The sequence below is a fragment of the Maylandia zebra genome, linkage group LG12 (assembly GCF_041146795.1).
Source record: "Maylandia zebra isolate NMK-2024a linkage group LG12, Mzebra_GT3a, whole genome shotgun sequence".
Classification (NCBI taxonomy): Eukaryota; Metazoa; Chordata; class Actinopteri; order Cichliformes; family Cichlidae; genus Maylandia; species Maylandia zebra.
Genome location: NC_135178.1, coordinates 38,450,730 through 38,477,507, shown reverse-complemented (window position 1 = coordinate 38,477,507; position 26,778 = coordinate 38,450,730). Strand labels below are relative to the sequence as shown.

Here is a 26,778-nt window from a genome sequence, read left to right as displayed (position 1 = left end):
GATCTTTTGCCACCTGCTGGACACTATTTGCTTGCGTATATATAACTGCATCGTCCGCATACATTTGAGTAAATATATTTGGAAAGACTTCAGGTAAGTTATTGATAAAAAGAGAGAACAATAAGGGCCCAAGAACAGATCCTTGAGGAACCCCTGTATCACAGTCTAAATATGGAGATTTAACTCCATCCAACACCACACACTGTTTCCTGTGTGAGAGATATGAGGCAAACCACTGAAGAGCCTGACTGGAGATATTAAACCGAGTCAATCTGCACATCAATATCTGATGGTTTACAGAGTCGAAAGCCTTCTTCAGATCTAAAAATACAGCTCCAACACAGGGACTCTTGTCCAGCAAGCTCTTCAAGTTCTCCACTAACATACACAGGGCAGTATCTGTGGAGTGATGTGCCCGAAAGCCAAACTGCAATGGATGTAATGAGGGTTGGGTGTTTTCTAGGTGTGCAGTGAGGAGTTTAACCACCCACTTCTCAGCTATTTTAGATACGACCAGGAGTATGCTTATGGGGCGATAATTAGCCATGTCAGTCTTCACACCTGCTTTGAAAATTGGTGTAACTGCAGCAATTTTCCAATCTGTTGGAACAATGGAATGTTTGAATGACATATTCAAAACATGAGCTGTTGGACGTACGAGCAGATCCAGATGTTCCTTTAGGAAATTTGTGTTAATACCAAATACATCAAGTGCTTTTGATTGTTTTAAACCTGTAATTAGTTTAGCAACTTCAGTGTCTGAAATATGAGTGATGGTGAACAAAATCCTGTGTGGATGAATCTGCGCTGGGATCAGTGACACACACACACACACACACACACACACACACACACACACACACACACACACACACACACACACACCCTTTCTTTGGTGAAACTTTCAAGGACACCACGACAGACGGCTGTCAGCACTTTTATTGTCTCACACATGAAACTCTTCATCATCATCATCATCAATTATTCAAAGCTTTTTCATACTGTTTGCTCAGTGGACCAAAAGTATGTGGACAGGTGTTCCCGCCAAAGGGAGGAGTGACTTCGATGTGACACTCGCCATGTGAAAGCAGCAGGAAGTCCATCAGGCAGTAAAGTTTCATCCAGTGAAGCTGATAAACAGTTGCTCTCTTTCACCAGAAACTAAGCAACATGGTTGCACGGTGATTGACAACATTTAGGGCGGGGCTAATGATGAATGAGGACTCGGCCCCATGAGGGTTTCTCTGTATTTAAATGCGTGTTCAGCCAATCAGACGGCTCATTAACCCTGGCTCCATTCATCAAACCGCGCCCACACAGTCAGAGATTCACTGACATGTCACATGACAGGCATTGCTCGCTTTGACAGTGTGTTTAATCGCAGTTTCTAAGTGTAACGTGCTGACATCACTCCATGTGATCGTCCAATGGGAACGTCTCACTGACATGTGACACATTCAAAACTGGACTCTGACACCACTTCCTGTTTGTTTAAAATCAGCTAAAGACTAAAACCATAAATAAACGTGCTGACCAATCAAACGCAGAGTGACGCCGAGGTGTTCAGGTCGCCTCAGAAACGGCACCAAGACATCGGCCAGTTTTTCGCTATACAAGAAGAACTTAAAAAACACTTGAAGACTCTGAATCTGCTTCTTCCTCCCAGGTGCACCTGCAGCAGGTGAGCCAATGTTTACATGTTGATCTGTAATCCAAAGTTCCAGGTGACTCAGTCCTGGTCCTGGGGCAGCTTGACGAAGGCGATGGCAGCAAGCTCCTTGCAGAACTCCTCGAGGACGATGACTCCTTTGAGCAGGGTCAGGTGATCCAGTCTGTGGACACACCCACAGGAGAACTCAGGTGAACACAGGACCAGCAGCGCTCACAGTCAAAACAGCTGAGTTCAGTACAGGTGGAGTCTGGAGTACGACGGCAGACTGCACAGGGCTGCAGCTACTGATCACCGAGTAATCGAGTAAGAACATTTTTGTCTTATTAATGAGCGATAATAAACACACAAAGAGAGAAAACTTCTTATTTGTAAGCACTTGAAACAGTTTTTATATCATTTCAAAGCCTTGTAATAAATCTAGGGCTCCTCGCGCCCCCCTCTAGACTCACGCCTGTACACTTCCATGTAAAACGTGACGGCTGCCGTCAGCCTGGAGCGAACTGTGGGGTTAAAACATGCCTCAGATTATCTGGAGAGCTGTGTGTGTGTGTGTATGACACAAGCGGCGGTGGGTGGAGCCTACTTCACATCACGGTTTGTTGAGGCTCCGACTCCTGCAGCTCTTTCCCAGTCAAGGTTCTAATGGTGGACACCATGTTTCCTGTCACGCTACCGTCTCCCTAACGGCTCCGCCTCTATGCTGTTCCCGCCTCGTTTCTACTGCAGCAGCTTTCACTCGAAACGCTCGTGTTTCCGTCATTAACACATTAAACAAGCATCAAAGAAGAATTTGTGCAGAGACATTTTATAATCGAGTCACTCGATGAGTCGCTGCAGCCCTGGTAAGTGTGTTTACGGCGCCAGGCGTGGCTGGAGTGAGGTGTTACAGCAGGTAGTTACCCGGGGTCGTGCGGCAGGCCCAGCAGCGCTCTCCTGGTGTTCAGCAGTCGCTCGCTCAGGTTAGAGACCTGCTGGATCCTCTGCATCAGCTCTCCCATCACCTGGCACACACACAGGTGATAAAACAGACGTGCCCTAACTTAAAAACAAATGCATGGCCCCGCCCTCCTCTGGAGAACGTGTCTCACCCTGATGAGGACAGAGAAGAGTGACCTGGAGGACTGAGACAGGTGTATGTAGGGGTTGAGCAGGTACTCGTGCAGCAGAGGGTGGCTGAACGCCGACAGCCTGGAGAGAACAGCCGTCAGCTGCAGGTTCAACTCGTACGGCTGCAAACACACGACATCATCGTCATCACCTGCACAGGTGAGCCAGGGGGAACCACGCAGGGCACAGGTGTGTGTCTGTGTACCTGCTCCAGGAGGCGTCCCAGACGGTCAAAGAGAACTTTTAGCAGGTGACCTTCAAAGAAGGAGGCGGAGTCTTTACCTGACGACAGGGAAAGGGGGGGGGGAGTAAGCGGCCAATCCCAGGACAGCGAGAGAGCCTGACACTCGGTCACCTGAGGAAATGGGAGGAGTCAGACAGGGTTTGACTGTAGGGTCAGAGACCAGTGACAGCTGTGTGTGTGTGTGTCTTCTGACCAGTGTGTGAGCGTCGTGGACGTACGTCTCGTATCCTCCTTCCTGCAGCAGCTGAGACGACCGCACCTGAACAGGAACCAAACACAGGAAACTACACACACACACACACACACACACACACACACACACACACACACACACACACACAGTCGTGTTTTGTTCCTCGGGTTAACTCGTTACTCTCTGTGCGGCGCAGCTTCAGGTGCGTTACCTGTTGATGACATCATCAGCTGTCTGGGGTCCGGGTGGAGGAGGCGGAGGGGGGTGGGGACTGTCTGAGAAGGTCAGGCTGTCGGAAAAGAAGGGGTCGTCCTCTGGGTCTCTGACACACAGGAAACGCATCATCAGCCGCGGACAGCTAAGACACAGGCCAACCCGCCACACATGAAGCACCTACTCGCTGTCCTCGCCACTCTCCGTCTGCCGCTCCTCCTGTGCCGAGGCCGGTGGACTCAGGTAACTCTGAGTGTGCAGGAAACTCAGCACCAGCACGTCCAACACGTCCCTGTGAGGCTTCTGGAGCAGCTCCTCCACCAGACAGAGCGACACCATGCTGATCTGAGGACACACAGTCGTTTCTATGCTTCCCGTCTCTGCACTCTAGCTAGCTGCAGGTGTCAGCTCGAGTGGGCGTGCTCTCACCTGGTCAGAGATGTGGTCGCAGCGGCGCAGCAGCGGCTGAGCGGCGTCGCTCCGCAGCAGGAAGTGGACGAGCTGATCCAGCAGGGATGAGGACTGGACGAGCCTGACAGTGGCACAGAGGACGGAGGTGGAGCCCAGCACCACCTGCTCACACCTAAACACACACAAACACACACCTAAGATCTGATAGGACCCCCACTTCCTGTGAGGAGGATGACGATGGATGATGAAGGACTCACGTGTCCAACAGCTGAGGCTGAAGAAGCTCCACCAACCAGAGCTGATGAACACACACAGCCAACTTCACTGACAACACCTGCAGACACACACACACACACACACACACACACACACACACACACACAGAGTGAGGTGTGAGTGGAGATTAGATGGTTTTGTTAGCATTAGTGATAGCTTAGCAGCAGTGTTAGCATTAGCACTATCAAATGTATCTTGATGCAATCACCCAGGCACGGAAACGAGTTGGTTCTGTTCATCTGGCAACAACGTAGCAACAACCACTGATTGATGATCACACACACACACACACACACACACACACACACACACACACACACACACACACACACCTGTTTATGCTAATGATCATAAACTGAGCTGTTCACCAGTGCTGCTCGTGTCAGCTATTGTGCAGATGTCCTGCTTACGAGGTTGGAGACCTGCAGTCAGCTGATGATGAAACCTTTTCTACGTCCAGATGAACAGAAGCAGCCTTTGGGAACCATCAGCTGTACTACAGCGCTGAGGATCATGACATCATCAGCTTGACGCATCATGGGACCGTGGTTAACACGAGCTGGCGATGGAGCAGACGCAGGTAGAAGCTGTGTTTACTGTGAAAGTTAAATCGAGGACATTGCCCAATATGTGCAAATAAAGAATAGTAAGTCACCCCATCTTCACTGTACACGAGGCATCCCTCAGTTCAAGTCTAGGCCCCTGGTTATGTTCACCCTATGACTTGCTCAGTGTGTGCAAAAATGTAGACACAATTATTTATGCTGATGATACGGTAATTGTTACACAAGCCAAACTGCTGATGATGCAGCCCATCAGCTTTCATTGGCATTACATGATTTACAAAAATGGCGGAATGACTCATGTCTGTGCCTTTGTTACGGCCCTAGCAGGGCCTCCTCCTGAAGGTGCCTGTGTGGGCGTGTCCCACCACTTCTTCTGCCTGAGGTGCCACCTTTCCCTGTAACACAGCTGACTCACATCAGTAATTAAAAGTATTTAAGCCCAGGGAAAGGTGAGCTCTGGGCCAGAGTGCCATTTTGTGTGGTGTTTGCAGCTAGTGAGCTGTCTGTGTTTTGTGGTGTTTGCAGCTAGTGAGCTGTCTGTGTTTTGTGGTGATTGCAGCTAGTGAGCTGTGTTTGTGGTTTCCAGCTAGTGAGCTGCGCTTTCCTTTTGACTTTGCTTTATTGACCAACGCCTGAGTTTTGTTTGTTTTTCTTAAATGGTGATAGCGGCTTGTCCGTCTCTCTTAGTTGAGCTACTTTAATAAAACTCTTTAATTTAACCCTTTTGCCTCCTTGACTCCTTTTTCTGACCTGGACACCTTTTGTTACTTCCCCCTCACCGCCTAGACCCCTCAGGGGAACGTAACAAGTGGGGGCTCGTCCGGGATCGTTGAAAAGGGAGTTTTGAGTTGGAATTGGTTTTTGATTATCTTGGGGTTTTTTTTTTCGCCTTTAGAGGTTCAACTTCCCAGTTAAGTTAGGTGAGTGTCCAGCTGAGCTTATTAAGTTCTTCCTTCGGGCACTATTTTGTTATTTTGCCTTTTTTATTTTCGGAGTAATCCTGGGCGGGTATTAGTTCCCTGTTGGGGGTAGGCAATTCAGGGCCCCGGTCGCTGAAGTTCTGCCTTTCAAGTCGCCTCGAGCCCAGCACGCTCCAGAAGATAGGTAGGTAAAGGTTGTTGTGCTTAGGAACTGGGTAAGTTGTGTTTGTTTATTGTGTATGCTGTAAGAGGTCAGTTGGTCAGTTAAACTAAGTTGTGTAGTTTCTGAGTGAGTTGGCAGACGGGTGTGGTAGTGTCCTAATTAGGGTGTTTTCTAACCCTTCTCCGGCCCCCAAAATGGCTGATGAAGCCATCAGTGCACAGGTGTCTAGAAGCTCGTTTGTAAGCAATAACATCCACCTGGTTCCCGTTTTCTGTGAATCCAGTGTTGAGAGCTTCTTCAGTGTGTTTGAAAGCATAGCAACTGCATTACAGTGGCCTGAAGATGTGTGGGGGGTGATGTTGCTGTGTAAATTCACAGCTAAGGCTCAGGAAGCTTGCTCTGGTCTGTCTAGGCAGGACAGCCTAGTTTATGAAAAGATTAAAAGTGCCGTCCTCCAAGCCTATGAACTTGTGCCTGAGGCCTATAGGCAGAACTTTCGAGGTTTGGAGTTGGCACAGGGTCAGTCCTACCTTGACTTTGCTCGGGAGAAGGCAAAGCTTTTTGGTAGGTGGTGCTCTGCAAGCCAGGTTAACAGTTTGGGGTCGTTACGTGAGCTCATGCTTGTGGAGGATTTCAAAAACTCTGTTCCTGAGTCTATTTCTTGTTATTTAAGTGAGCAAAGGGTTTCCACTCTACAGCAGGCTGCCATACTGGCGGATGGGTTTACCCTAACTCATAAAACAAACGCGGTGGAATGTGACATCCCTTCTCACGGTAACACATCTTGGAGAGCTAGGAGGGAGCCAGCTAACAAGGCTGAAAAAGTTGTGGTTTCGAGACCCAAAACGAAGCTTTGTTTCTTCTGCCACAACCCTGGACACCTCATTGCTGACTGTTCAAAATTGAAACTCAAACGGAAAGCCGACTCAAAGCAACAAGTGCCTGCTTTGAGAAAAGCTAGTCGTGGTTCTCAAACCGACAAGGTTGCCAGGCCTAGTAAAAGGCTACACTTGGAGCATAATTGCTCAATCGTGTCATTTAGTCAGTGTGAGAGGTCACCTAACCCTGAGCTGCTGCTGGTTGACAATGTCCCCGTTCCTCAACATGACCTGCAGGTGGACAGATCATGTATAACACCACCACTCAGACCTGCACCCCTGACTAACAAGCATGCCTGTACCCGTGACCTGAGCAATCATCTGAAAACTGTTGCAGTAAGGTCTTCTGACTGCCTGCTGTGTTCTCCACATGTGATGGCTCAAAAAAGCTCTAGCCACCACATGAGACATTGTTTTGAGGGTCTGCGGCCACCCTCAGTCAGTATTTTGAACCCGTTGAGATGGGGTTGGCAGCTTCCGCAGGCAATGCCTAACCGTTGCTATGGGGTTTGGTAGGTGGAAAGCCTGCAATTTGTTGATGCGATGGTTACGGACTTGATTAGTTGTTTTGGTTATCATAATCATTTGACAAACCACGGGTTTGTATTTATGGGAGGGGGTGTTACGGCCCTAGCAGGGCCTCCTCCTGAAGGTGCCTGTGTGGGCGTGTCCCACCACTTCTTCTGCCTGAGGTGCCACCTTTCCCTGTAACACAGCTGACTCACATCAGTAATTAAAAGTATTTAAGCCCAGGGAAAGGTGAGCTCTGGGCCAGAGTGCCATTTTGTGTGGTGTTTACAGCTAGTGAGCTGTCTGTGTTTTGTGGTGTTTGCAGCTAGTGAGCTGTCTGTGTTTTGTGGTGATTGCAGCTAGTGAGCTGTGTTTGTGGTTTCCAGCTAGTGAGCTGCGCTTTGCTTTATTGACCAACGCCTGAGTTTTGTTTGTTTTTCTTAAATGGTGATAGCGGCTTGTCCGTCTCTCTTAGTTGAGCTACTTTAATAAAACTCTTTAATTTAACCCTTTTGCCTCCTTGACTCCTTTTTCTGACCTGGACACCTTTTGTTACTTCCCCCTCACCGCCTAGACCCCTCAGGGGAACGTAACAGCCTTAATATGGTAAATGGCCTGTATTCATATAGCGCTTTACTAGTCCCTAAGGACCCCAAAGCGCTTTACATATCCAGTCATCCACCCATTCACCCATAATGTTAAAAAGACCGTATCAGTGATCTTTAGTAAAACTATAACAACCGTGGCTGCAGTGAAAGTTCGCTTGGGTGCACAAGAACTAATTATTGTTGAGGAATTTAAGTATTTGGGAGTGCTGCTAGACTCAAAATGATCCTTTTAAAGAACACAAAGTAGTGAAAACTGTAAATGTTAACATACAGAACTTTAGACATATCCGCACATCATTAACAGACACAGCAGCGACTACATTGCTGCACTCTATGACACTGGCTCATATTGAATTTATATAGAGAGATATAGATAGAGAGATATATTGAATCATATTGGTAATTTACAAAGTTATACATGGTCTGGCGCCTCCACCAATGAGTGATTTTATTAAAAGTCTAGCAGTGTTGCCTCGACTGACCCGAGCCACTGTGAGAGGGGATTGTGAATCTGCATTTAGACCTTTTCACAGATGCTCTGTCATATCAGGGAGTGAGCTTCTGGAATAGTCTTCCTTTGCTAGCGAGGGAAAGTTTCCCTCTCTGTAAGAGTCACTTAAAGGGCGGCTGAGGGACACAATAACATGTGATCATGGTTAGTAATCATGCTTCATATTGGACGTGAAAAAGAGTTAGTGTATTACAAAAAGGGAAACCACTATTAGTGTAATGTGTGAGTGCAATATCAGCACAGTCAGGGCATGTGCAACACTGTGCAATATAACTGATGTGTTTCCGTTCTCTATACTGTCCTCTGTTGTGCATTCTTGTTGTCATTGTTTGTTCTAATATGATGTGATCACTTTTTTTGTCCTTGTCACATGACCACTAAAAAGTGTCTCTGTATGTTTTTCCTAATGTGTGTGTAACAGCAGCCTGCCAGAGGGTCTGCAGATGGAAATAAGCCCAAGGCTGCAATCTGGCATAATTACATTTGTTAGAATGTTCATTAAAAAAAAACAGCGGGCTGCTGTAGCAGCGCGGTGTGAGCGGACTATCAGCTGGACAGAGGACGTCTCAAAGGACGTGCTGACGGTGCAGGTGAGCTCGCGAACATTTAGCTGTTTACAGCCTTTGACACACGGCGAGGACAACACGGAGAAAGAGCCTGCAGACTGGAAGCATCCTTTGGTCACATGACACTAAAGCTTTCTGCCCACAGACAGTGAGCTGTGTAATGTGAGGCTACAACCCAAAGACTGGCCTCTTCCACAGTCAGCTCACAGTCGGCCCACAGCGAGCCCACGGTCAGCTCACAGCGAGCCCACGGTCAGCTCACAGCGAGCCCACGGTCACGGTCCCTGCCAGGAGAGCGTCACACCTGGAGGACCTGAGACGGTCCAAAGATTGCTCAGGTCATGAGTGTGAGCAGCACAGCGAGTCGTTCGCACCCTGGATGCTGCAGGAGAAATTCATCGCTCTGTTTAGCGGCACGCAGGAAAAACTGAAGAGCTCGTCACAGTCGCACACACCCGAGTGTGAGCTTGAACCTGTTGGATGTGCGCACCTTTGCAGGAGCTCATTTAGACGAGTCTTCCTCCGTATCACCTGTTGGTTTCTCTGTTTACATTTTGCGTGGACAGCATGGCAGCAGCTACCCACAAAGCACTGGCATCCCTGAGCATTATTAGCATTACTAGCAGCTGTGTACCTGTCATGGTAGTATTACCTGTGGTGCCTGTCTCATCAGGTGATCCAGGAAGTCCAGCCAGCAGAAGAAATTGATCATGTGACCCACAGACTGTGAGCTGGGGTCAGTGCTGAGGTGAGAGAACTGAGAGCTGAGGGGAAGAGGAAATGCTGCAGTACACCAGTCTGCAGTACTGCATCGTGCACTACTGTGTGTGTGTGTGCGCGTGTGTGTTCTTACCTCCAGGGCGTGTGAGGCCAGCTCTGCAGCTCTGCAGCGTCCTCCATAGGCAGCAGGGAGTAGAGGTCCTGCAGCCTCACAGCCAGCAGCTCTCCCAGCTGGGTGTGAGTGCTCAGCAGCTCCCCTGAGAACCCAGCCTGCAGCCCGCAGAGCAGCAGGAGGCTCTCGTGGGCCTTCAGACACACTGAGGTGCTCTGTGAAGGGACAGTGATGAAGCGCTCCGTCATTAGTGCAACACACAGGGTCGCTGCCGCTGACTGCGATTGGTCAGAGCTCACAGTGCTGCGTGCTGACGTCTCTGCTCGTCAAAACTTTCTGTCATCTTTCATTTTCCAGTTATTCAGACGGCACCTGAATGCACCGCGAGATGTTCGGGTTACTGACCTGGCTCTTAGTGAGACCCAGCAGGGCCCTCAGCAGACAGCTCTCTGATTGGATGGGGCCGCAGGGCAGCGGAGGATCTGTCCCCCGACTGGATGCCTGCATGCTGCTCTCTGATTGGTCAGAGCTCAGTGTACTGCTTACTGGTTGGTCTGGAAGCTGAAAACAAAGATAAAAGTCATGTGATAATGAGCTCACATCACGTGACAGGAAGTGGACCTAAGACCTTCTGAGGTTACCTGTAAGACGTATCTGAGCGTGTGGGGATCCTGCTTCACTCTGGAGCAGACGACCAATAGGAACTGAGCTTCCTCCTTTTCAGTCTGGGAACCAGGAAGCGCACAGAGGCAAATCAGCTTCTATGGGGCGGAGCACATAGTGACATCATCAGCACAGGCAGTGGTAGAGAGAAAGTGAAGAACGGTTAGCTTTATTGGGAAGATTTAAATAAAAATAAGCAGCTTGAGCTTAGCAGCATCAGTGTCCTTAGGTGTCCTCAGGTGTCCAGGCTTCAGGTCTGTCCCCTGCGGGCTGTCCCCCAGGTGGCTGAGAGATAAAACGCTGCCTTGTTTCCTCTGTGCTGTGCTCAGGTGGAGTGTCTCACCTGCCTACGCTCTGACGACCTCACTACACTGTCTGTAACCTAAACTTCCTGCTGTGTGCGTGTCACTGTAAGCTGTGTGAGGACTGACAACACCTGCAGACACACAAAGGACTGACAGGCACAGATGAGCCTCTGCAGTATGCTGTAGATGTTCCACCTGGTTTACCTGCACAGGTCTGTAGACGTTCACCAGCTGCAGCAGAGGCTTCTGCACCTGAGACAGGAGCTTGGAGAAGAAGAGGAGCACCTGCTGGGACATCCCTGGAGGATACTGAGAGAGGACAGAAGAGTTACAGTGTTAGCTCACAGTTCACCGCGTTTCTGCTCTGAAGCTAAAACTGGATTCAGCACAGAGACCCTCACCTGGAGACAGGTGTTCCTACAGACTGTAAACAAACAATGGCTGCTTCGGACTAAAGCTGCAGTCTTGCTGTAAAACCTGATCTCTGAGCTCTAAATCAGGACTTCACCAGCTGATGTCACAATGTCTGCTTCCATTGTTCATATACAGTCTGTGGGTTACACAGGAAAGATCCACCAATCAGAGCTGTGAGCTCCTAACGCTACAAGCCATAAAACCTGACCACGCAGCTCAGTCTCAGTGCCAGGTACTAAAACAGGAAGTAAACAGCGAGCTGGTCCTCTAAGATGGGCACGTTAGCCTTTCAGACAGGAAGTGAACTCATCAACTTGAACATTTATGACTGAAGAGCAGGATCATCATCATCATCCTAGCCTGCAGCTTTCACTGTATCAGTGAGTGTGCAGCACCATTACCTGAGCCTTCCCCAGTGTGCACAGAGTCTCCAACAGCTTGTGCTGCAGCAGGTACTCCATACAGGCTCCTGTGTCCTCCACGGCCTGATCAATACAGACAGGACATTCAATACTCTGATGGATATGCTGATCAATACAGCTCTGAGTCACACTGACGCACCTGCTGCTTCTCCTCGTACACCAGGATGTCCAACATCTGTCTGAGATGCCAGGGGATGTCCGTCTGTCTGACAGGACGACTGTCATCTACACACACACACACACACACACACACACACACACACACACACACACACAAGAGGAATTCAATTGGCTGGTTGTGTGGCTGTGGTAACAACTAGCTGCAGGTTAAAGAGCCTCACCTGTCGTATCGATATAATAATTGGTGATTGATTTCCAGTGATCGACAAACGAGTCAAACAGCTCCACCGTGGGCTCCCTCTGACAGACAGGTGAGATGTGAGGCGGAGTCAAAATGAGTTTAAGAATACTTAACAGACAGGAAGTCCAAAAAAAGCCACAGAGATGTGGTGTTTAGAAAAACTGTGTCTCAGCTGTTGTCCCCCATTATGGATGGAGATCTCACAGTCCAGGAAGGCTAACCAAGACCTTGGTGGTGTTCCAGGGTAGGACAGCAAAGCCCTGTGTTCCACTTCTTCCATGTACAAGTTGGACACACTGGGTGAAACTGGGGAACCCATGGCACACCCATGTTTCTACCTGGAGCACCTTGTATGTGAAACATGTGGAATGAAGACACAGTTCCAAGAGCAAACACATGTCAGCTGAGACTGAAGAAGTCACCCGGACAAAACGTTTCTCCCACTGAAACGCTACGTCCAGATGAAGACAAATTTTGAGGGGCATTTCTTTACCTGGATCATTAAGCATGCATCAAGCCAGGGAACCAATCAGAGTGCTTCATCAGCCCTGACCTAAACCAGCTGAGTACAGATCCATAAAGCTGATCGGTGCCTTCATGTTCTCTGTACTCACTGGTTGCTTTGCCTTCAAACGGCTTGGTTCCGATCAGAACTTGTTAGCTGATTCAGCCAATTACAAGTGAGCTCCTGTCAGCCCCTCCCACGGCGGCTGACATCACAGCTCTGAGCACAGCAGCTTCTGTTTTGGTTCCAGCAGCTGTAGAACTTCATGTCCTGACCAGGTCACCTGTCTCGATCAGTTCACTAGGTTTATTTATAAAGCTGGTTTTAATTAATTTCAAAAAGCTTTACTGGTATACTCATTAGGTGACAGTGAAGTACAGTAACAGCTGGCACACATACCTGTCTGTCCTGTCTCTACCTGTGCGAGTTCCTGAGCCCTGACACAAACCCATCTCCAGCAGGTAAACACCTGGAGTACTCTGAAGCTAACGTTAGCACCTGTTAGCTTCTGTGTTTACGTTTCGGTGACAGCAGATTGGTCAGGGTCAGCAGTGACAAACAGCTCATCCGAGTGACTAACTTTGTCCAACTTTTCACGGAGCTAACAGCAGCTAACTAACTGCTAACTCACCGTCTCCAGCGCGTGCAGCAGCATGCTCGTGAACCTGCCGAACGTCTCCATTTTCCCGCCTAAACCGAGCGACCCCAGCCGACCGTCAGCCCGATTATTCCCGTATATTCCCGGTTTTCTGCGACATGTCGACCAGCTGTGCTAACAGCTGAGCGCTCCGTGTCAAACGGAAACCTCCACGTAAACACATCCGATCGGAACTTTCACAATAAGACAACGTCAACGTAACGTATGCTGAGATTTCAGAATAAGCGCTTCAATAATAGTTAAAAACAATCAATTCGAGAGTCGTCGGCTTTAATTAGTTTTAGTAATCAAATTAATTCTAAAAAGTTCAGCATTAAAGTCAGTGTTAGAAAGCATGATGACCTGCCTCTATCAGTCAGACAGTCTGACGTGAACTTTCAGTTAAATACGAAATTTTAAGGAATCACTGATTATTGTGTGAACCGCAGCATCGTAAATAAAATATGTTTAGTTATAAATAAAGTTTTTGAGTAGTTTGAATTCCGATTTCGTCACAGGTCACATGTGGATCAACCAGAGACACGCTTCTAATGCATTCTGTTCATTTCTGTATGAAAACATGTAGAAATATGCAGGTGAGGTGAGGGAGGGGCTTCCTAGGTAAAAGGCGCTGCAGCCCCGCCCTCTTCTGTCAGAGACTCAGGTGGAGCTCAGTGAGAACGTCCAGGTGAGTTCCTCTGTTTCAGGTAAGTTTCTGTGACATCATTTCGAGCCTTTCATCAAGGTGATGTTTGTTTTTCCGCAGAAGCTCTTCATCCTCATCTTTCCTTTCCACAGTCAGTCTTGCTTCTCAGTAACTGCTCAGGTGTGTTTCCTCTGTGTTACCTGTGATCAGTGAGGAGGCATTCGCTGTCTGTCGGGTTTTCCTCTTCCTGCTTTTAAACTTCTTGATTTCAAATGTTTAAATATAGAAAACCTTCACTTACTGTTTCTGTGAATGCCACAGAGGTGACACACACACACACACACACACACACACACACACACCATGCTAAAACATGCATGTCAAAACCAACTGTGTGTGTTGATGCAACCTGAACAGGTTGAAACTTGATAGATGTTTTCATACAGCCTCAGGGTTGGATGACCTGTGAGCTGTCAGGTGTGTTAGCTCATGTTTGCAGGTGTGTCAGAATTGGCACAGGTGTGAAAAAGGAAGTGCACACAATGAACCAGCTACTGCAAGAGGAACACAACGCTGTTAATACGACACACACACGCACACCTGTGCTATGGGAGCTGCAGTGAAATTCATCATCCAACAGCTCTGAGCTTTACGTGTGTTTTCGATTTTGATTGGGCTACAGCACGCACCTGTTTGTTGTCCTGTGACTGATTTTAATGTTTTCATGACTTAGGGTTAGCCAGAGTAAGTAAATCTGATATTGTGGGTGGGGATTACATACACGCCACTGGTTAATGCTTCTGCCACGCCCCTTTCAGTGAAACATTTTCAGGTTGGACTGTTTTCTTTTCTGTGGCTCCGCCCCTTGTAGGTGACATCATGGTATCCCATTCAGAGTTTGAGCGTGCAGGGAAGGAGGCGGGGCTTCAGGTGTGGCGGGTGGAGAACATGGAGCTGGTTCCTGTTCCTGAGAGCCTGTATGGCCGGTTCTACATCGGCGATGCGTACCTGATCCTGAAGAGCACGAGCAACCGCAGCGGTGCCTTGCAGTACGACCTGCACTACTGGCAGGGTACTGCAGTATTTCACGTACTGATACTACTGCCACTAATACTGCTGGAGAACATGTCGTAGTGACAGTCGAAATAAATGCAAACGGGAAGTGGTGTAGCACTGTGACTCGTGATACTGCAGTACTTGGTGGTGGTTGCAGCTGACCAGCTGTTCTGCTCTCTGATTGGCCGACTGTCTCACAGGTTCAGCGTGTTCTCAGGATGAGAGCGGAGCAGCGGCTATTCTCACTGTTCAGATGGACGACTTCCTGCAGGGGGCGCCGGTCCAGTACCGCGAAGTACAGGGCTACGAGTCTGGTACCTTCACCGGGTACTTCAAATCTGGTCTCACATACATGGTAACTACAACACAAGTACTACTATTACTACTAGTAGTGCAACGATATTGAACCGTTCGATACAGTGCTTTCAGTTCGGTATGCATGTATCGAACAATACAAAATCTTTAATTTATTTTATCAACTTTCCTTCTGACGATGCTGTCTGTGTTGAGCGCTCAGTGGATCTGCGCTCGACAGTGCAGCCTAGGCGGAGTAGTCGAACGCAGATTCACTGAGTGCAGGGCAAGCTAGCGAGACAGAAGTTAAGCTCGTTGCAACATGGCAAATTGAACCTCCCCCACCCTCATTCAGATCTGGCGTTTGGAATTATTTTGTTTTTCATGTGACGTATGACCCTGAAGGTAAGCGCGTCATGGACTAAAGTAAAACAGTATGTTGGATGTGCCACGCAATGCTCAATTACATGGGTGGGAGCTACTGTGTTAGCGCAGTTAGCTCGTTAACGTGTTGGCCGTCTAGCCCCACGCACGGGGCGATCCGCGGTAGCTCTTTAACGGAGATTTGCCGTGTTGTGGCGTTAACGTCATTTCAGATTTACGCTGACAGCACTAGTGTGAACACAACGAATATGACTGCAACAAGCACGCATGCTACAAACTTTACCCGAGTCATTTAGACAGCCGTTAGCACAGGATTCTCCTTATGGGGACCTGATATGTTTAATATGCTGCTGAGAATATAGCCCAGAAGAAGCGTATAGTAGAGCTTTTATTTTGGAAAGAGCCATTTCTCTGTAATGAACTCTCTTTTCCAAACATGAGTGATTTCTCCATCAGATTTATTATTTTATTACTTTGTTGTTTCAGCAACATAAAATTTAAAAACTGAACGTTTGAGTTAAAATATATATTTATAATTTTAATAAATGACAAATTAAAAAGGCATGAACATTTTTTTGTATCGAACCGTGAATTTTGTGTATCGTTGCACCCCTAATTACTATGTGTACTTATGCTGATTCTGTGCTCATTAATGAGCTCATTCTAAATGACATCACTTCCTGCCTGTCTGGATACAGAAAGGGGGCGTGGCCTCAGGGTTCAAGCACGTGGTGACCAGTGATGTTGGTGATGTTAAGCGACTGCTGCATGTCAGAGGTCGGCGCGCTGTCAGGGCGACGGAGGTTCCTATCAGTTGGGACAGCTTCAACCAGTCAGATAGCTTCATTCTGGACCTGGGACAGGTGAGGCAGGGGCGGGACAGGTGAGAGAGGGTGGTACAGCTGTAAACCTGTTTTTCTCTACAGGAAATTATTCAGTGGTCTGGTTCCCACAGCAACCACTTTGAGAAGCTGAAGGCAACCATGGTGAGTACTGACATCACCTAATTACGTCATCATTTTATGATGTCACAAAGCAGAATACCTGATTAATTAAATCTTCGACAGGTGTCTAAGGGTATCCGTGACAATGAGAGGTGTGGGCGGGCTGAGCTCCAGGTCTGCGATGAAGGGGCGGAGCCAGAGAAGATGGTAGAGGTATGCAAATCGTGTGTAATGATTTCATCACAGACTCCTTAGCAGTACAGAAACGCACCACAGCTCAGTTCCTCTGGCGTCCAGCAGAAGCAGCAGTGAGGCACAATAGGCACATTTACAGCCTGATACAGAAACTGTTCTGCTGTTTAAGCTGCAGTGCATGATGGGACGTTCAGCTGACCTTTCACTGCTCTCTGTTGTGTTCAGGTTCTCGGGGAGAAGCCGGAGCTTTCCGAGTCTCAGGCTGACGACACCGAGACAGATGCTTCCAACAGGAAAGCGGCTCGTCTCTACAAGGTAACAAACTCTGGTGTTTCTCACCTGGATCGTCATCCAATCAGCTCTCCGTGGCTGCCCATGATGTCTGAAGATTTACACGTGACTCGTCTCAGGTGTCGAATGCAGGCGGAGACCTGGAGGTCACTGTGGTGGCCGAGGAGAGCCCGTTCTCCCAGAATACTTTGGTGTCCAGCGAGTGTTTCATTCTTGACAACGGAGCCAACGGACACATCTTCATCTGGAAAGGTGAGCACAACAGGTGTGAAACCAGCAAGACCCATCTGACAGGCCGGGAACTGGTCATGGAGAGGGAGCACTCGTTTTTCCACCTGTGAATAAACTGAACGTCCGGAGGTCGCCTGTCTGGATGAGCCTGAACAGAATGTAACACCTGCTGGTCCAAATTAACGGCGTGCGTGCGTGTATGCAGGTAAAGATGCAAACTCGGAGGAGCGTCACGCTGTCCTGAACACCGCAGAGTCGTTCATCTCAAAGATGAACTACCCCAGTTTCACACGGGTAGAGACAGACAGACACACACACACACACACACACACACACACACACACACACACACACACACTTACAGTCTCACCTGAGATGAGCTGCATCAGGAAACAGGTGATCTGATTTTCCTGTCCTACCTGTGTTCCCGCCCCCCAGGTCCAGGTCCTTCCTGAGCACGGGGAGGGGCCGCTCTTCAAACAGTTCTTTAAGGACTGGAGGGGCCCCAGTGACACGGTCGGCATGGGAACCGCCTACGTGTCCAATAAGATTGCAAAGATGGAAAAGGTAAGCCAATCAGCTTCCAGGACTAAACTGTGCCGAGCCAGACCAAAGCTGACTCCTGTGATTGGACAGGTGCCGTTTGATGCATCTACGCTCCACCAATCAGAAGGCATGGCGGCGCAGTATGGCATGGTCGACTGCGGGGACGGAGAAAAACAGGTGAGAACACCTGAATGTCGGCAGCTCAGGTACACGGTCACCTGACAAGCATGATGTTACTCAGGGCAGGTTTTCAGCCCTGAGTAACATCTGCAGGTTTCAGCTCAACAACGACAAGCTGAGAGGCTCCTGACTGACGAAACCCGGGGCAGTAAAGCTCCAGCGTGTGACTGACCTCACTGTAAGGCTGGCTCACCTGCAGCTGACCGATCCACCCGCCCACCTCTGTCACCTGTGTGTGCAGGCACACGTCGCTGCTGCAGAAGAAAGGACTCTCAGAAAATCGGCGACCATCTACCGCTTCATAACGCCTTTCTGACTCTTCGCTGTGTTCTGTTTGTATTTAATCGAGCTGATACCGGGGAGAAGCAAAGACCACCTCGTAAAGCATAACATGTGATGTTGCAGAGCTCTGTGTGTGCTGAGCAATGATGCATGAGCAGGCTTTTGGTGCTTATTCTCTGGACTGACGCTGAACAAGCAGAAACCTGTAACGTGCCCTGCTCACCAGCACGGTTTGAAGTACCCGAAAGGCTGGTTCTGCTCAGCTGGACATTTTCAGTGGGAGAAAATAATCCTCCCCCTCCCCCTCCTCCTCCTTCAGTGTCAGCTGACTGCAGGTTTCAACATTATAAACGGGACATCTGCACAATGACTGAAACTAGCACCAATGACTAACAATGGTGAGGTCAGTTTATGATCATTAAAGGGTGCATTTTTTAAGGGCCTACCAGGTGTTAATGTGCAGACTGTCATGACCACTGGTCACAGACAGTAAGGTAGAAACCTGCAGTCAGCTGAGACTGAAGGAGTCACCTGATGATGATGATGATGATGAAACGTTTCTCGCACTGAAAACGTCCAGATGAGCAGAACCAGCCTGTTTCCTTACCTGGATGACTGAGCGCCCATCAACAGGGTTTGAAGTACAGTACAAAGTAACTGTCACGCCTCCCTGACAGCCACATTATGACAGAACTAGCACTAATATTACTGAAGAACAAACGTATCAGGCTGTAAACATGCAGGATTGAGCCAAAGCGATGATCACCAGCAGCTACCATCATTGGTTGTTTCATTCATTTAAATATCCTCCACCAAATCTGTGCACTGAAAGGTGAAACAAATGCATGTGAAACTGTCCACACACAGTTGTGCCTCTTTTGGTGGTTTTCCCCTCACACTGGTCGACCTTCAGATTGTGTCACAGCAGGTTTTCTTTCAAGCTGGAGAGATATGATCCAAAGTGCACATTTCACATAGCGAGACCTCATTTGCAAATTTCAAATGTCATAAAACCTCAAAGATGACGAAGACTGCAGATGATGCGTTCACCTGTAGTGTCTCCTGTTTTGTAACTGAGAGGTCTGTTAAGGGTTCAATATTGAGGAAGGGTACAAGAGGTGATCGAAGAATAACCACACTGATCCGGCCGGGTGAAGTCAAACGATTTTAATGAATACACGCGTCTGTGAAAATATGGCACTTGTGACGTTCACACAGCTTCACAGCGAAGTGCCTTGAGGGCACTATTTGGAAAAAACTGAACCGAATGGAAATGTGGCCGTTTTTCTTCCTCCAGTCGTACTCGTACTCCAGCAGACTAACCGAGCTGAAAGCTTGAACGCCACATCATCCCTCCTGTCTGATGGAAAACCGTCTCCATTGGTGCCAGGAGAGTTAGCAGCTGTGTTCACAGGTGTGCTGATAAAACATTTGCATGTAAGTCAGACACACTAGATTATCACCCGGCTGCACTCATTACTGTCTACACCAGGGGTGTCAAACTCAAATACACAGTGGGCCAAAATTCAAAACTGGAACAAAGTCGCGGGCTAACGTTAATATTTATTGAAATATATTTGTTCCTCCAGATATAAGAATGAATCTTATGGACTCAAACACGTTTTGCTGAAAGACTGAATATGGAACAAGCAAAGCTTAATACTAAAATATATAGATAAGCTGTGTAATACCAGTAGGCCAGCTCTAATAGTAATTTGGTATGGCTTCGCGGGCCAAATGTAAATAGGCTGCGGGCCAAATTTTGCCCGCGGGCCAGAGTTTGACACCTGTGATCTACACAGAAAGGACTCAGGACCTTCCTGTCACTGAGCAGGACGAAGCCAAAACATAAGAGTTCGTCACACGCAGCAAAAACAGGCTGGTGTCAGCCTTGGTCACATGAAGCACTCTGATTGGCTCGTTAAATTTTCAATGTTCATGTGTAACAGAGGCAGGTTACACGCGCCTCTGTTTGGATTGGACATGTGTTTCTCAGGATCTCGATACAAACTCAAACATGTAAGTCAGTGACTTCACTTACACGAGGTGATATTTTAATTGTTTTCCAGCTTTTGGGTTTTTGATTTTAAAAAGCAATCTCCTTTTGAAAGCTGTGACGTCCGTGGCCGCAGAGCCGCCAGGCTTTACAAACAAGTCCGTCTCTGTCGTAGATTTGGAGGGTCGAAGGCTCGGAGAAGGTTCCCGTGGACTCGGCGTCCTACGGTCAGTTCTATGGAGGAGACAGTTATATCATCCTGTATCGCTACCAGCACAGCGACCGAAGCGGTCAGATCATCTACATGTGGTGAGGCGCTGCATGCGTGCTGGGATCCTCGGTCATGTCTCTCCACAGCAGGGTGCCATCTAGTGCTGGAAAACTTGCTTCTAATGTAGATGTTTTTATTCCCTCTATAGGCAGGGAGCGGAGTCTACCCAGGACGAGGTTGCGGCATCGGCCTTCTTGGCTGTTGAGGTGGATGATGAGCTGGAAGGAAGTGCTGTCCAGGTAAACCAGCTGGGAACGCTGAGCCCAGTCTGTTAACCCAACCCACTGAGCAGGAAAGGCTCTTACTCTTACCTGTGTGCAGGTGCGGGTCATTCAAGGAAAAGAGCCCGCCCACCTCATGAGTCTGTTTGGCGACAAACCACTGGTGGTGTACAAGGGCGGGACTTCTAGAGAGAACGGCCAATCGGAAGCTGCAGACACTCGCCTGTTCCAGATAAGAGCCAATCCAGCAGGAAACACCAGAACTGTGGAGGTGAGGCGAGAACTGGAGCCCAGTGAAGACGGGTTCTTTCCTTTTAGAGTTTTAGTCCAGAAAATCAAAGTTCCTTTGGTTCAAAGAACGTCCCAGACTTCTGGTTGATAGACTTTGAGTCCAGAGAACTCTGAGGGCTCAGCATTTGAGTCCAGAACTTTAGTTTTAGCTCAGGAATATTTTGGTCCAAAAGGTTTTGGTTCAGATCTTCACGCCTTGCGACTGTCACGTCGTCTGAGCCTGCATTGGTTAGTCCAGGTGGAGCCTGACTCCTCTGCTCTTGTCAGGTGGAGCCGTCCTCCTCCCGTCTGAACTCCAACGATGTTTTCCTCCTGGTTTTGCCCTCTGGATCCTGGATGTGGAAAGGCAGTAGAAGCAACCCAGACGAACTGAAGGGAGCCGAGCAGCTGGCTGAGATCCTGCATGTGACCCCCACCCTTCTGGACGAGGGGGAGGAGCAAGGTGGGGAGGACAGGTGAAATATTTACCAATGTGCACATACTAGAACCATAAACTGACCATCCGCGGTTACAGATGGATTCTGGGATACGCTGGGGGGGCAGCAGGACTACTGTCGGTCTGCTCGGCTGAAGAACCAGATGGAAGCTCATCCTCCCCGGCTGTTTGCCTGCTCCAACAAGACTGGAAATTTCAAGGTCTGTCAGTTCGTCACATGATTGGTTCTCCAGGAGCAAGGCCAACGTCACCATCATCGTTTACTACAAAGTTCTAGCAAAGCCAGTTTCATTTATACAAGATTAATCGGTCAACAATCAGCTCGATAGTTTCAGTTTCCACCTGAAGCTGAAACTAACTTCTAAATCCAGAGACACCTGGAGGCTAGACTTTATTATATCCTCTTTCAATTCAGTTTTAATTACAGTGCACAAAATCACAACAATAGTCTCCTAAATACACTTTAGACTGTAAAGTAAAGACAATAAAACAGAAAAGCAGAGGGCCGGCCGTCTGCTGTCACTGGCTGGGGGTGAGGGGAGTAGTGCGGGACAAAGACGCGCTGTGGAAGAGGCTGAATGTTGGTGACCAGGCTCGGTGCTAAACAAATCTTCACAGGTGAATCTGTGTTTCAGGTAGATGAAGTTCCAGGTGAGCTGACGCAGGATGATCTCGCTCCTGATGATGTCATGATCTTGGATACCTGGGACCAGGTGGGCGTCTCCTTCTGTTCATACAGTTAAAGATGTCTGCATCTCTTCGGTGTCCTCACGTCCTGCGTCCTGCTGCAGGTGTTCGTTTGGATTGGAAACGAAGCTCAGGAGGAGGAGAAGACTCGGGCAGTGACATCAGGTGAGACCGACAGGAGGCTAAAGTGGGCGTTACCTGGCCGTGTGTCCGATGTCCTCTGCTCTGAACTCGTCTAATATCTCGAAGGATCGGTTCAGTTGTAATTTAAAGTCTAAACTCGTAACTTTTGAGGCATTTGAAATTAAAAAAAAAAAAAATTTCCCTGCAGCTGAGCGCTACATCGAGAGTGACCCAGCCAATCGTGACCCTCGAACCCCCATTGTGACGGTGAAGCAGGGATTCGAACCGCCAACCTTCACCGGCTGGTTTCTGGGCTGGGAGTACGAATACTGGTCCATTAGCCCACTCCAGCGCTATCTCCAGGCCCTGTGACCTCACTTCCTGTTTACCATTGACCTTTGAGCTGTCTGCATGAATAAAAGCTTTTTATCGACATGCACGTCTCTGTGTGTGATGAGCAGGTAGACGGTGTATTAGTTTATTGGAGCGTCTCTATAAGTACCAACGTGGATAAATAACAATAAGAGGAAACATAAACACGGAGACAGAAGCCACAGTGAGCACAGCAGAGACAGTCTGAGAGAGTCTGAGTGTGCACGTGTTCACAAACTATTCATCACAATTTAAAGTTTGGACCGCTTTACAATAAAATCTGGTGTTTACATTAAAATCAGAATTCTCTGAAACAACAAACTAGCATCTCTAACTCTCCCACACCTCGCCCATGTGACCAAAATATTCAAAGCTACGGAAGCCCTGAGGGGCCAACACAATCACTTGGAGTTGTGGTGCTGCTTCTAGTCTTTGTGCTAAGCTAGGCTAACCGGGATGAGGAAGTTTCCGTGAGGCAGCTCGGACACAAAGGTCGGACTGTTCCTTTAAAATACAATCGAAAGTCAAAGCGTCTAAAACAATTAATATGTTCCTCCAGCCTGGAGCCACGTACAGGTGGGGTTGCTTCATGTCTTGTCATAAAATGTCCATTTTGGTTTCGGGACCGTTTTTTCTGATTTGTAACAGGAAGTACCAAAACGTAAACGGGATATGATGTCATACTCTAACTAGTTCAAAGAGAAAACGTGCAAAACAGGAAATGAGTTGGATTAAGGTCAGAGGTTCATCTGTAAAAGTCTATGGGTTAGCCCCGCCTCTATGGGCCTCGTAAGGCTAAGCACCTCCCTCTCCTTGCAGTACAGCCAGTTAGAGCTCAGCAGTTGCCAGAGTTGCGGAACTCTCCGTTCTCGGTGATCTGCAGCGATGACGTGTTGCTCGGAGACAGGCCGTTCCTCTGTGATGTCACGGCATAACGCTCCTTCAGCTGAGTTAGAGCCGCCATCAGACGAGTGTTTGCTGCGTCAAGACTCGCAATCCTCTTCTCCTGAGAGTCAGACAGGTGAGACGGGCAGGTGAGACAGTAAGCTCAAAACAAACCTGCAGGTCCACTTATGTCCACCTGGGATCTTTAGTCAGCTGTCACAGGGAGGCGGGATTTTACATTTGTTCCTGTTTGTGCTGCTAATACGCTTTAAATATGAAGAACATTAAATGTTTTTCACTAACATATTTCACCTAATTATGATGTCGTACGCATAAAATGGTTTTACAGACATGCATCAAAACTCAGCTATGCTAGCTACTGTTAGCTTCATTCCGGGATGGAGAACAGCTCGAGACGTCTTTTAAGACGCCATAATGACGCTGGAGTAGCTTATGAGCACTTCCACCTGTTTCCACCATCACTGGGCAAAATATGGTCACTTCTACAGTCGTAAACTCTGAGGCTTCAAATACAGATTTCAGGTGATGGAGACGTACCTGTGCCTCTATAATCTTCTGCTTCGAGTCAACCACAGCCTGCATGTCAGAGTGATCCTTCTTTAACTCTTCCTCCACCGCCATCAACCTGCAGGTGATCAGACAGACAGGTGATCAGAGAGACAGGTGATCAGACAGACAGACAAACAGAGAGACAGACAAAAGGACGGACAGACAGACAGGCGATCAGACAGACAGACAAACAGAGAGACAGACAGGGAGACAGGTGATCAGACAGACAGATAAAAAGAGAGACAGACTGACAGGTGATCAGACAGACATTTGCTCAGACAGAAAGACAGAGAGACAGACGGGCAGACAGACGGACAGAGAGACAGACGGGCAGACAGACGGACAGAGAGACAGACGGGCAGACAGACGGACAGAGAGACAGACGGGCAGACAGACGGACAGACAGAGAGAAAGATGGACAGATGAATAGACAGAGAGACAAATAGACAGACAGGCAGGCAGAGAGACAGAAAGAGAGGCAGACAGACAGAGAGACAGACGGGCAGACAGAGAGACAAACAGACTTGAAAGACAGAGAGACAGAGAGACAAACAGACAGAGAGAAAGACGGACAGACAGAGAGACAAACAGACAGGGAGAAAGACGGACAGACAGAGAGACAAACAGACAGGAATAGAGACAAACAGACAGGAATAGAGACAAACAGACAGAGAGACAGACGGGCAGACAGACGGACAGAGAGACAGGCACCTGACAGGTGTCAGGTGAAGTTGATTATTTCTGACATCTGAATCGGTCGAGCTCAGTGGAGCTGGTGCTGCAGTTCACAGTTCAACCTCTAGGTGGCTGCTGAGAAGTCTTTTTCCTTGTTGTCTGTTTGCTAAGGTGAACAAGCACAACCCTCAAGTACTGTTTCTATGGTAATGCACACAGGTGTTCCCACCTGCTGATGATGCTGTTCATCTGCAGGTCTTTGTCGTCCTGCAGTCTCCTTAGCCGACTCTCTGTGTCCTCCAAACGAGCCTAAAACACACGCACACTGCTATTGGTCTTGCTGTGTCATGTGACTGAGCTTCTCTGCAGGTGGGTCACAGACCTGGTACTCCTGCAGCATGCGCTGATTCTGCTGATCCTGGACCATCAGACGTGCTTCACACTCCTCCTGACGCAGTGCAGCAATGCGCAACTTCTCCTGCAGCAACGCAATCTCCTGCTGGTACTGCACACACACACACACACATACCGTCAGAACCAGCAGGACCAGTAGAACCAGTGTTGACCCAGAACTTTGAGAACCTTACCTTCTCCACGAGGCTGTCATCATGGCGATCATCCTCAGCCTCACCATAGGAGGAGGTGGAGTTCATGTTGAGCAGCCAGGCTGCCGTACGGTCTAACGCGCAGGGAGACGGAGCCTGGACACACAAACACACCTGAACAGGTACCGCCCACGACCTTAGACAGTCCAGGTACGTCCTCTGGGTGGGTCACTTCAGAAAAAGCTTTAAACAAGTATGGAGGACCGCCTCCTTGCATCTGATCATTAAATCAGGAAAGCCTGAACAAAATGACTCCATGGTACCGTGGTAACAGCCTAGTTACCTTGGCAGCTGGCCGCTGCTTCTCAGGGCTATCTCCTTTGGACGATGACGACATCTGTCTGAGCCGCGACTGGCTGCTGGTTGGCCAATCAGGGCTCGATGACATCATGCTGCCAGAGGTGGGACGTGGGGGGTAGGCGGATCCTGCACCACTGCCGCCGCTGAGCATGCTGGGAGGCGTCCGGCCTCGAGGAGGTCCGGGTGGAGCTGAGGACGGAGGAGGAGGCTGATCAATTCGTCTCTGGGGGCCCGAGGAGTTCTGCCGAGGTGGGACGGAGCTACCTGAAAGGTGGGAGCAATCAAAGGTAAATCAGACCTGATCCTCAAACTTCAGGCCTCGTCCAAAAATATAAAGCAATTTGCTGGTTGTGAGTGTGATTGTAGCTAATGGCAAAAACCCACCCACCACTTTAATCACACTCTAGATCTTGGTTTTGGTTTTACCCAGCAGTCTTAGCTAATTATAGGCCAATCTCCAACCTTCCTTTCATATCAAACATCCTTGAAAGAGTAGTTGTCAAACAGCTAACAGATCATCTGCAGAGGTTTATTTGAAGAGTTTCAGTCAGGTTTCAGAGCTCATCACAGCACAGAAACAGCTTTAGTGAAGGTTACAAATGATCTTCTTATGGCCTCTGACAGTGGACTCATCTCTGTGCTTGTCCTGCTAGACCTCAGTGCAGCGTTCGATACTGTCGACCATAATATCCTATTACAGCGATTAGAACATTCCACAGAAGAATTTTGAATTTTTCTAACAGGAAGCCAAAACAGGAGAAATCTGCTCTCTCTTTCTAGTCCCTGTCAGGACTTTTGCTGCAGCATTTTGGATTAACACAGCGCCAAATCACAACAACATTCGCCTCAAGGCGCTTTATATTGTGAGGTAGACCCTACAATAACACATACAGAGAAAAACCCAACAATCATATGACCCCCTATGAGCAGCACTTTGGCGACAGTGGGAAGGAAAAACTCCCTTTTAACAGGAAGAAACCTCCGGCAGCACCAGGCTCAGGGAGGGGCGGGGCCATCTGCTGTGATTGGTTGGGGTGAGAGAAGGAAGACAGGATAAAGACATGCTGTGGAAGAGAGACAGAGGTTAATAACAGATATGATTCAATGCAGAGAGGTCTGTTAACACATAGTGAGTGAGAAAGGTGACTGGAAAGGAAAAACTCAATGCATCATGGGAATCCCCGGCAGCCTACGTCTATTGCAGCATAACTAAGGGAGGATTCAGGGTCACCTGGTCCAGCCCTAACTATATGTTTTAGCAAAAAGGAAAGTTTGAAGCCTAATCTTGAAAGTAGAGATAGTGTCTGTCTATCTCTACAA

The 26,778-nt window shown here is 48.4% G+C and overlaps 3 protein-coding genes across 10 annotated transcripts in view; 1 reads left to right on the top strand and 2 right to left on the bottom strand.

Annotated features, from left to right (window-relative positions):
• Positions 1–924: 924 nt before the first annotated feature.
• Positions 925–13,107, bottom strand: fhip2b (FHF complex subunit HOOK interacting protein 2B). 2 transcript variants are annotated; one of them, XM_014410154.3, is made up of 18 exons: positions 12,972–13,107; positions 11,816–11,894; positions 11,614–11,699; positions 11,454–11,537; positions 10,843–10,947; positions 10,312–10,431; positions 10,076–10,231; positions 9,692–9,885; positions 9,491–9,602; positions 4,098–4,174; positions 3,859–4,012; positions 3,614–3,774; positions 3,428–3,538; positions 3,217–3,307; positions 2,985–3,134; positions 2,761–2,901; positions 2,573–2,673; positions 925–1,832 (listed from the first exon to the last, which is right to left on the bottom strand). In XM_014410154.3, the coding sequence occupies exons 1-18, from the start codon at positions 13,020–13,022 to the stop codon at positions 1,730–1,732; spliced, it is 2,076 nt and encodes a 691-aa protein (XP_014265640.1). In that variant the 5' UTR covers positions 13,023–13,107; the 3' UTR covers positions 925–1,729. The 2 variants fall into 2 exon arrangements, with proteins under 2 accessions (XP_014265640.1, XP_076747358.1); XM_076891243.1 differs by lacking the exon at positions 12,972–13,107 and adding an exon at positions 12,329–12,567 and having other exon boundaries at positions 11,816–12,182.
• Positions 12,611–22,486, top strand: LOC101487342 (gelsolin). 7 transcript variants are annotated; one of them, XM_076891239.1, is made up of 20 exons: positions 12,611–12,801; positions 13,564–13,665; positions 14,495–14,695; positions 14,880–15,034; positions 16,056–16,220; positions 16,284–16,343; positions 16,425–16,514; positions 16,722–16,811; positions 16,907–17,039; positions 17,224–17,312; positions 17,457–17,585; positions 17,655–17,741; positions 20,198–20,331; positions 20,442–20,532; positions 20,615–20,785; positions 21,073–21,247; positions 21,320–21,441; positions 21,877–21,954; positions 22,033–22,093; positions 22,260–22,486. In XM_076891239.1, the coding sequence occupies exons 3-20, from the start codon at positions 14,503–14,505 to the stop codon at positions 22,421–22,423; spliced, it is 2,187 nt and encodes a 728-aa protein (XP_076747354.1). In that variant the 5' UTR covers positions 12,611–12,801; positions 13,564–13,665; positions 14,495–14,502; the 3' UTR covers positions 22,424–22,486. The 7 variants fall into 7 exon arrangements, with proteins under 7 accessions (XP_076747354.1, XP_004571706.2, XP_024660131.2 ...); XM_024804363.2 differs by lacking the exon at positions 12,611–12,801 and adding an exon at positions 13,061–13,200; XM_012924817.4 differs by lacking the exon at positions 12,611–12,801 and adding an exon at positions 13,061–13,200 and having other exon boundaries at positions 13,564–13,684.
• A 29-nt stretch (positions 22,487–22,515) lies between these two features.
• dab2ipa (DAB2 interacting protein a) overlaps positions 22,516–26,778 on the bottom strand; it is a 35,996-nt gene continuing 31,733 nt past the window's right edge. The window contains exons 18-23 of the mRNA XM_014410153.3: positions 25,442–25,722; positions 25,141–25,254; positions 24,936–25,058; positions 24,783–24,862; positions 23,867–23,954; positions 22,516–23,429 (exon numbers count right to left, since the gene is read on the bottom strand). Of these exons, the coding sequence (XP_014265639.1) occupies positions 23,259–23,429; positions 23,867–23,954; positions 24,783–24,862; positions 24,936–25,058; positions 25,141–25,254; positions 25,442–25,722 (857 nt within the window). The 3' untranslated portion in view covers positions 22,516–23,258. The remainder of the gene's footprint in view (positions 23,430–23,866; positions 23,955–24,782; positions 24,863–24,935; positions 25,059–25,140; positions 25,255–25,441; positions 25,723–26,778) is intronic.

Excerpts from the sequence above, each read along its gene's own strand:
- fhip2b (XM_014410154.3), bottom strand. The coding sequence starts at position 13,022 with ATGGAGACGTTCGGCAGGTTCACGAGCATGCTGCTGCACGCGCTGGAG. Across the intron at positions 11,700-11,815 it reads TTATTATATCGATACGACAG|ATGACAGTCGTCCTGTCAGA; the intron begins GTGAGGCTCTTT and ends GTGTGTGTGTAG. Across the intron at positions 4,013-4,097 it reads CAGCCTCAGCTGTTGGACAC|GTGTGAGCAGGTGGTGCTGG; the intron begins GTGAGTCCTTCA and ends GTGTGTGTTTAG.
- LOC101487342 (XM_076891239.1), top strand. The coding sequence starts at position 14,503 with ATGGTATCCCATTCAGAGTTTGAGCGTGCAGGGAAGGAGGCGGGGCTT. Across the intron at positions 17,040-17,223 it reads ACACATCTTCATCTGGAAAG|GTAAAGATGCAAACTCGGAG; the intron begins GTGAGCACAACA and ends GCGTGTATGCAG. Across the intron at positions 20,533-20,614 it reads TGGAAGGAAGTGCTGTCCAG|GTGCGGGTCATTCAAGGAAA; the intron begins GTAAACCAGCTG and ends ACCTGTGTGCAG.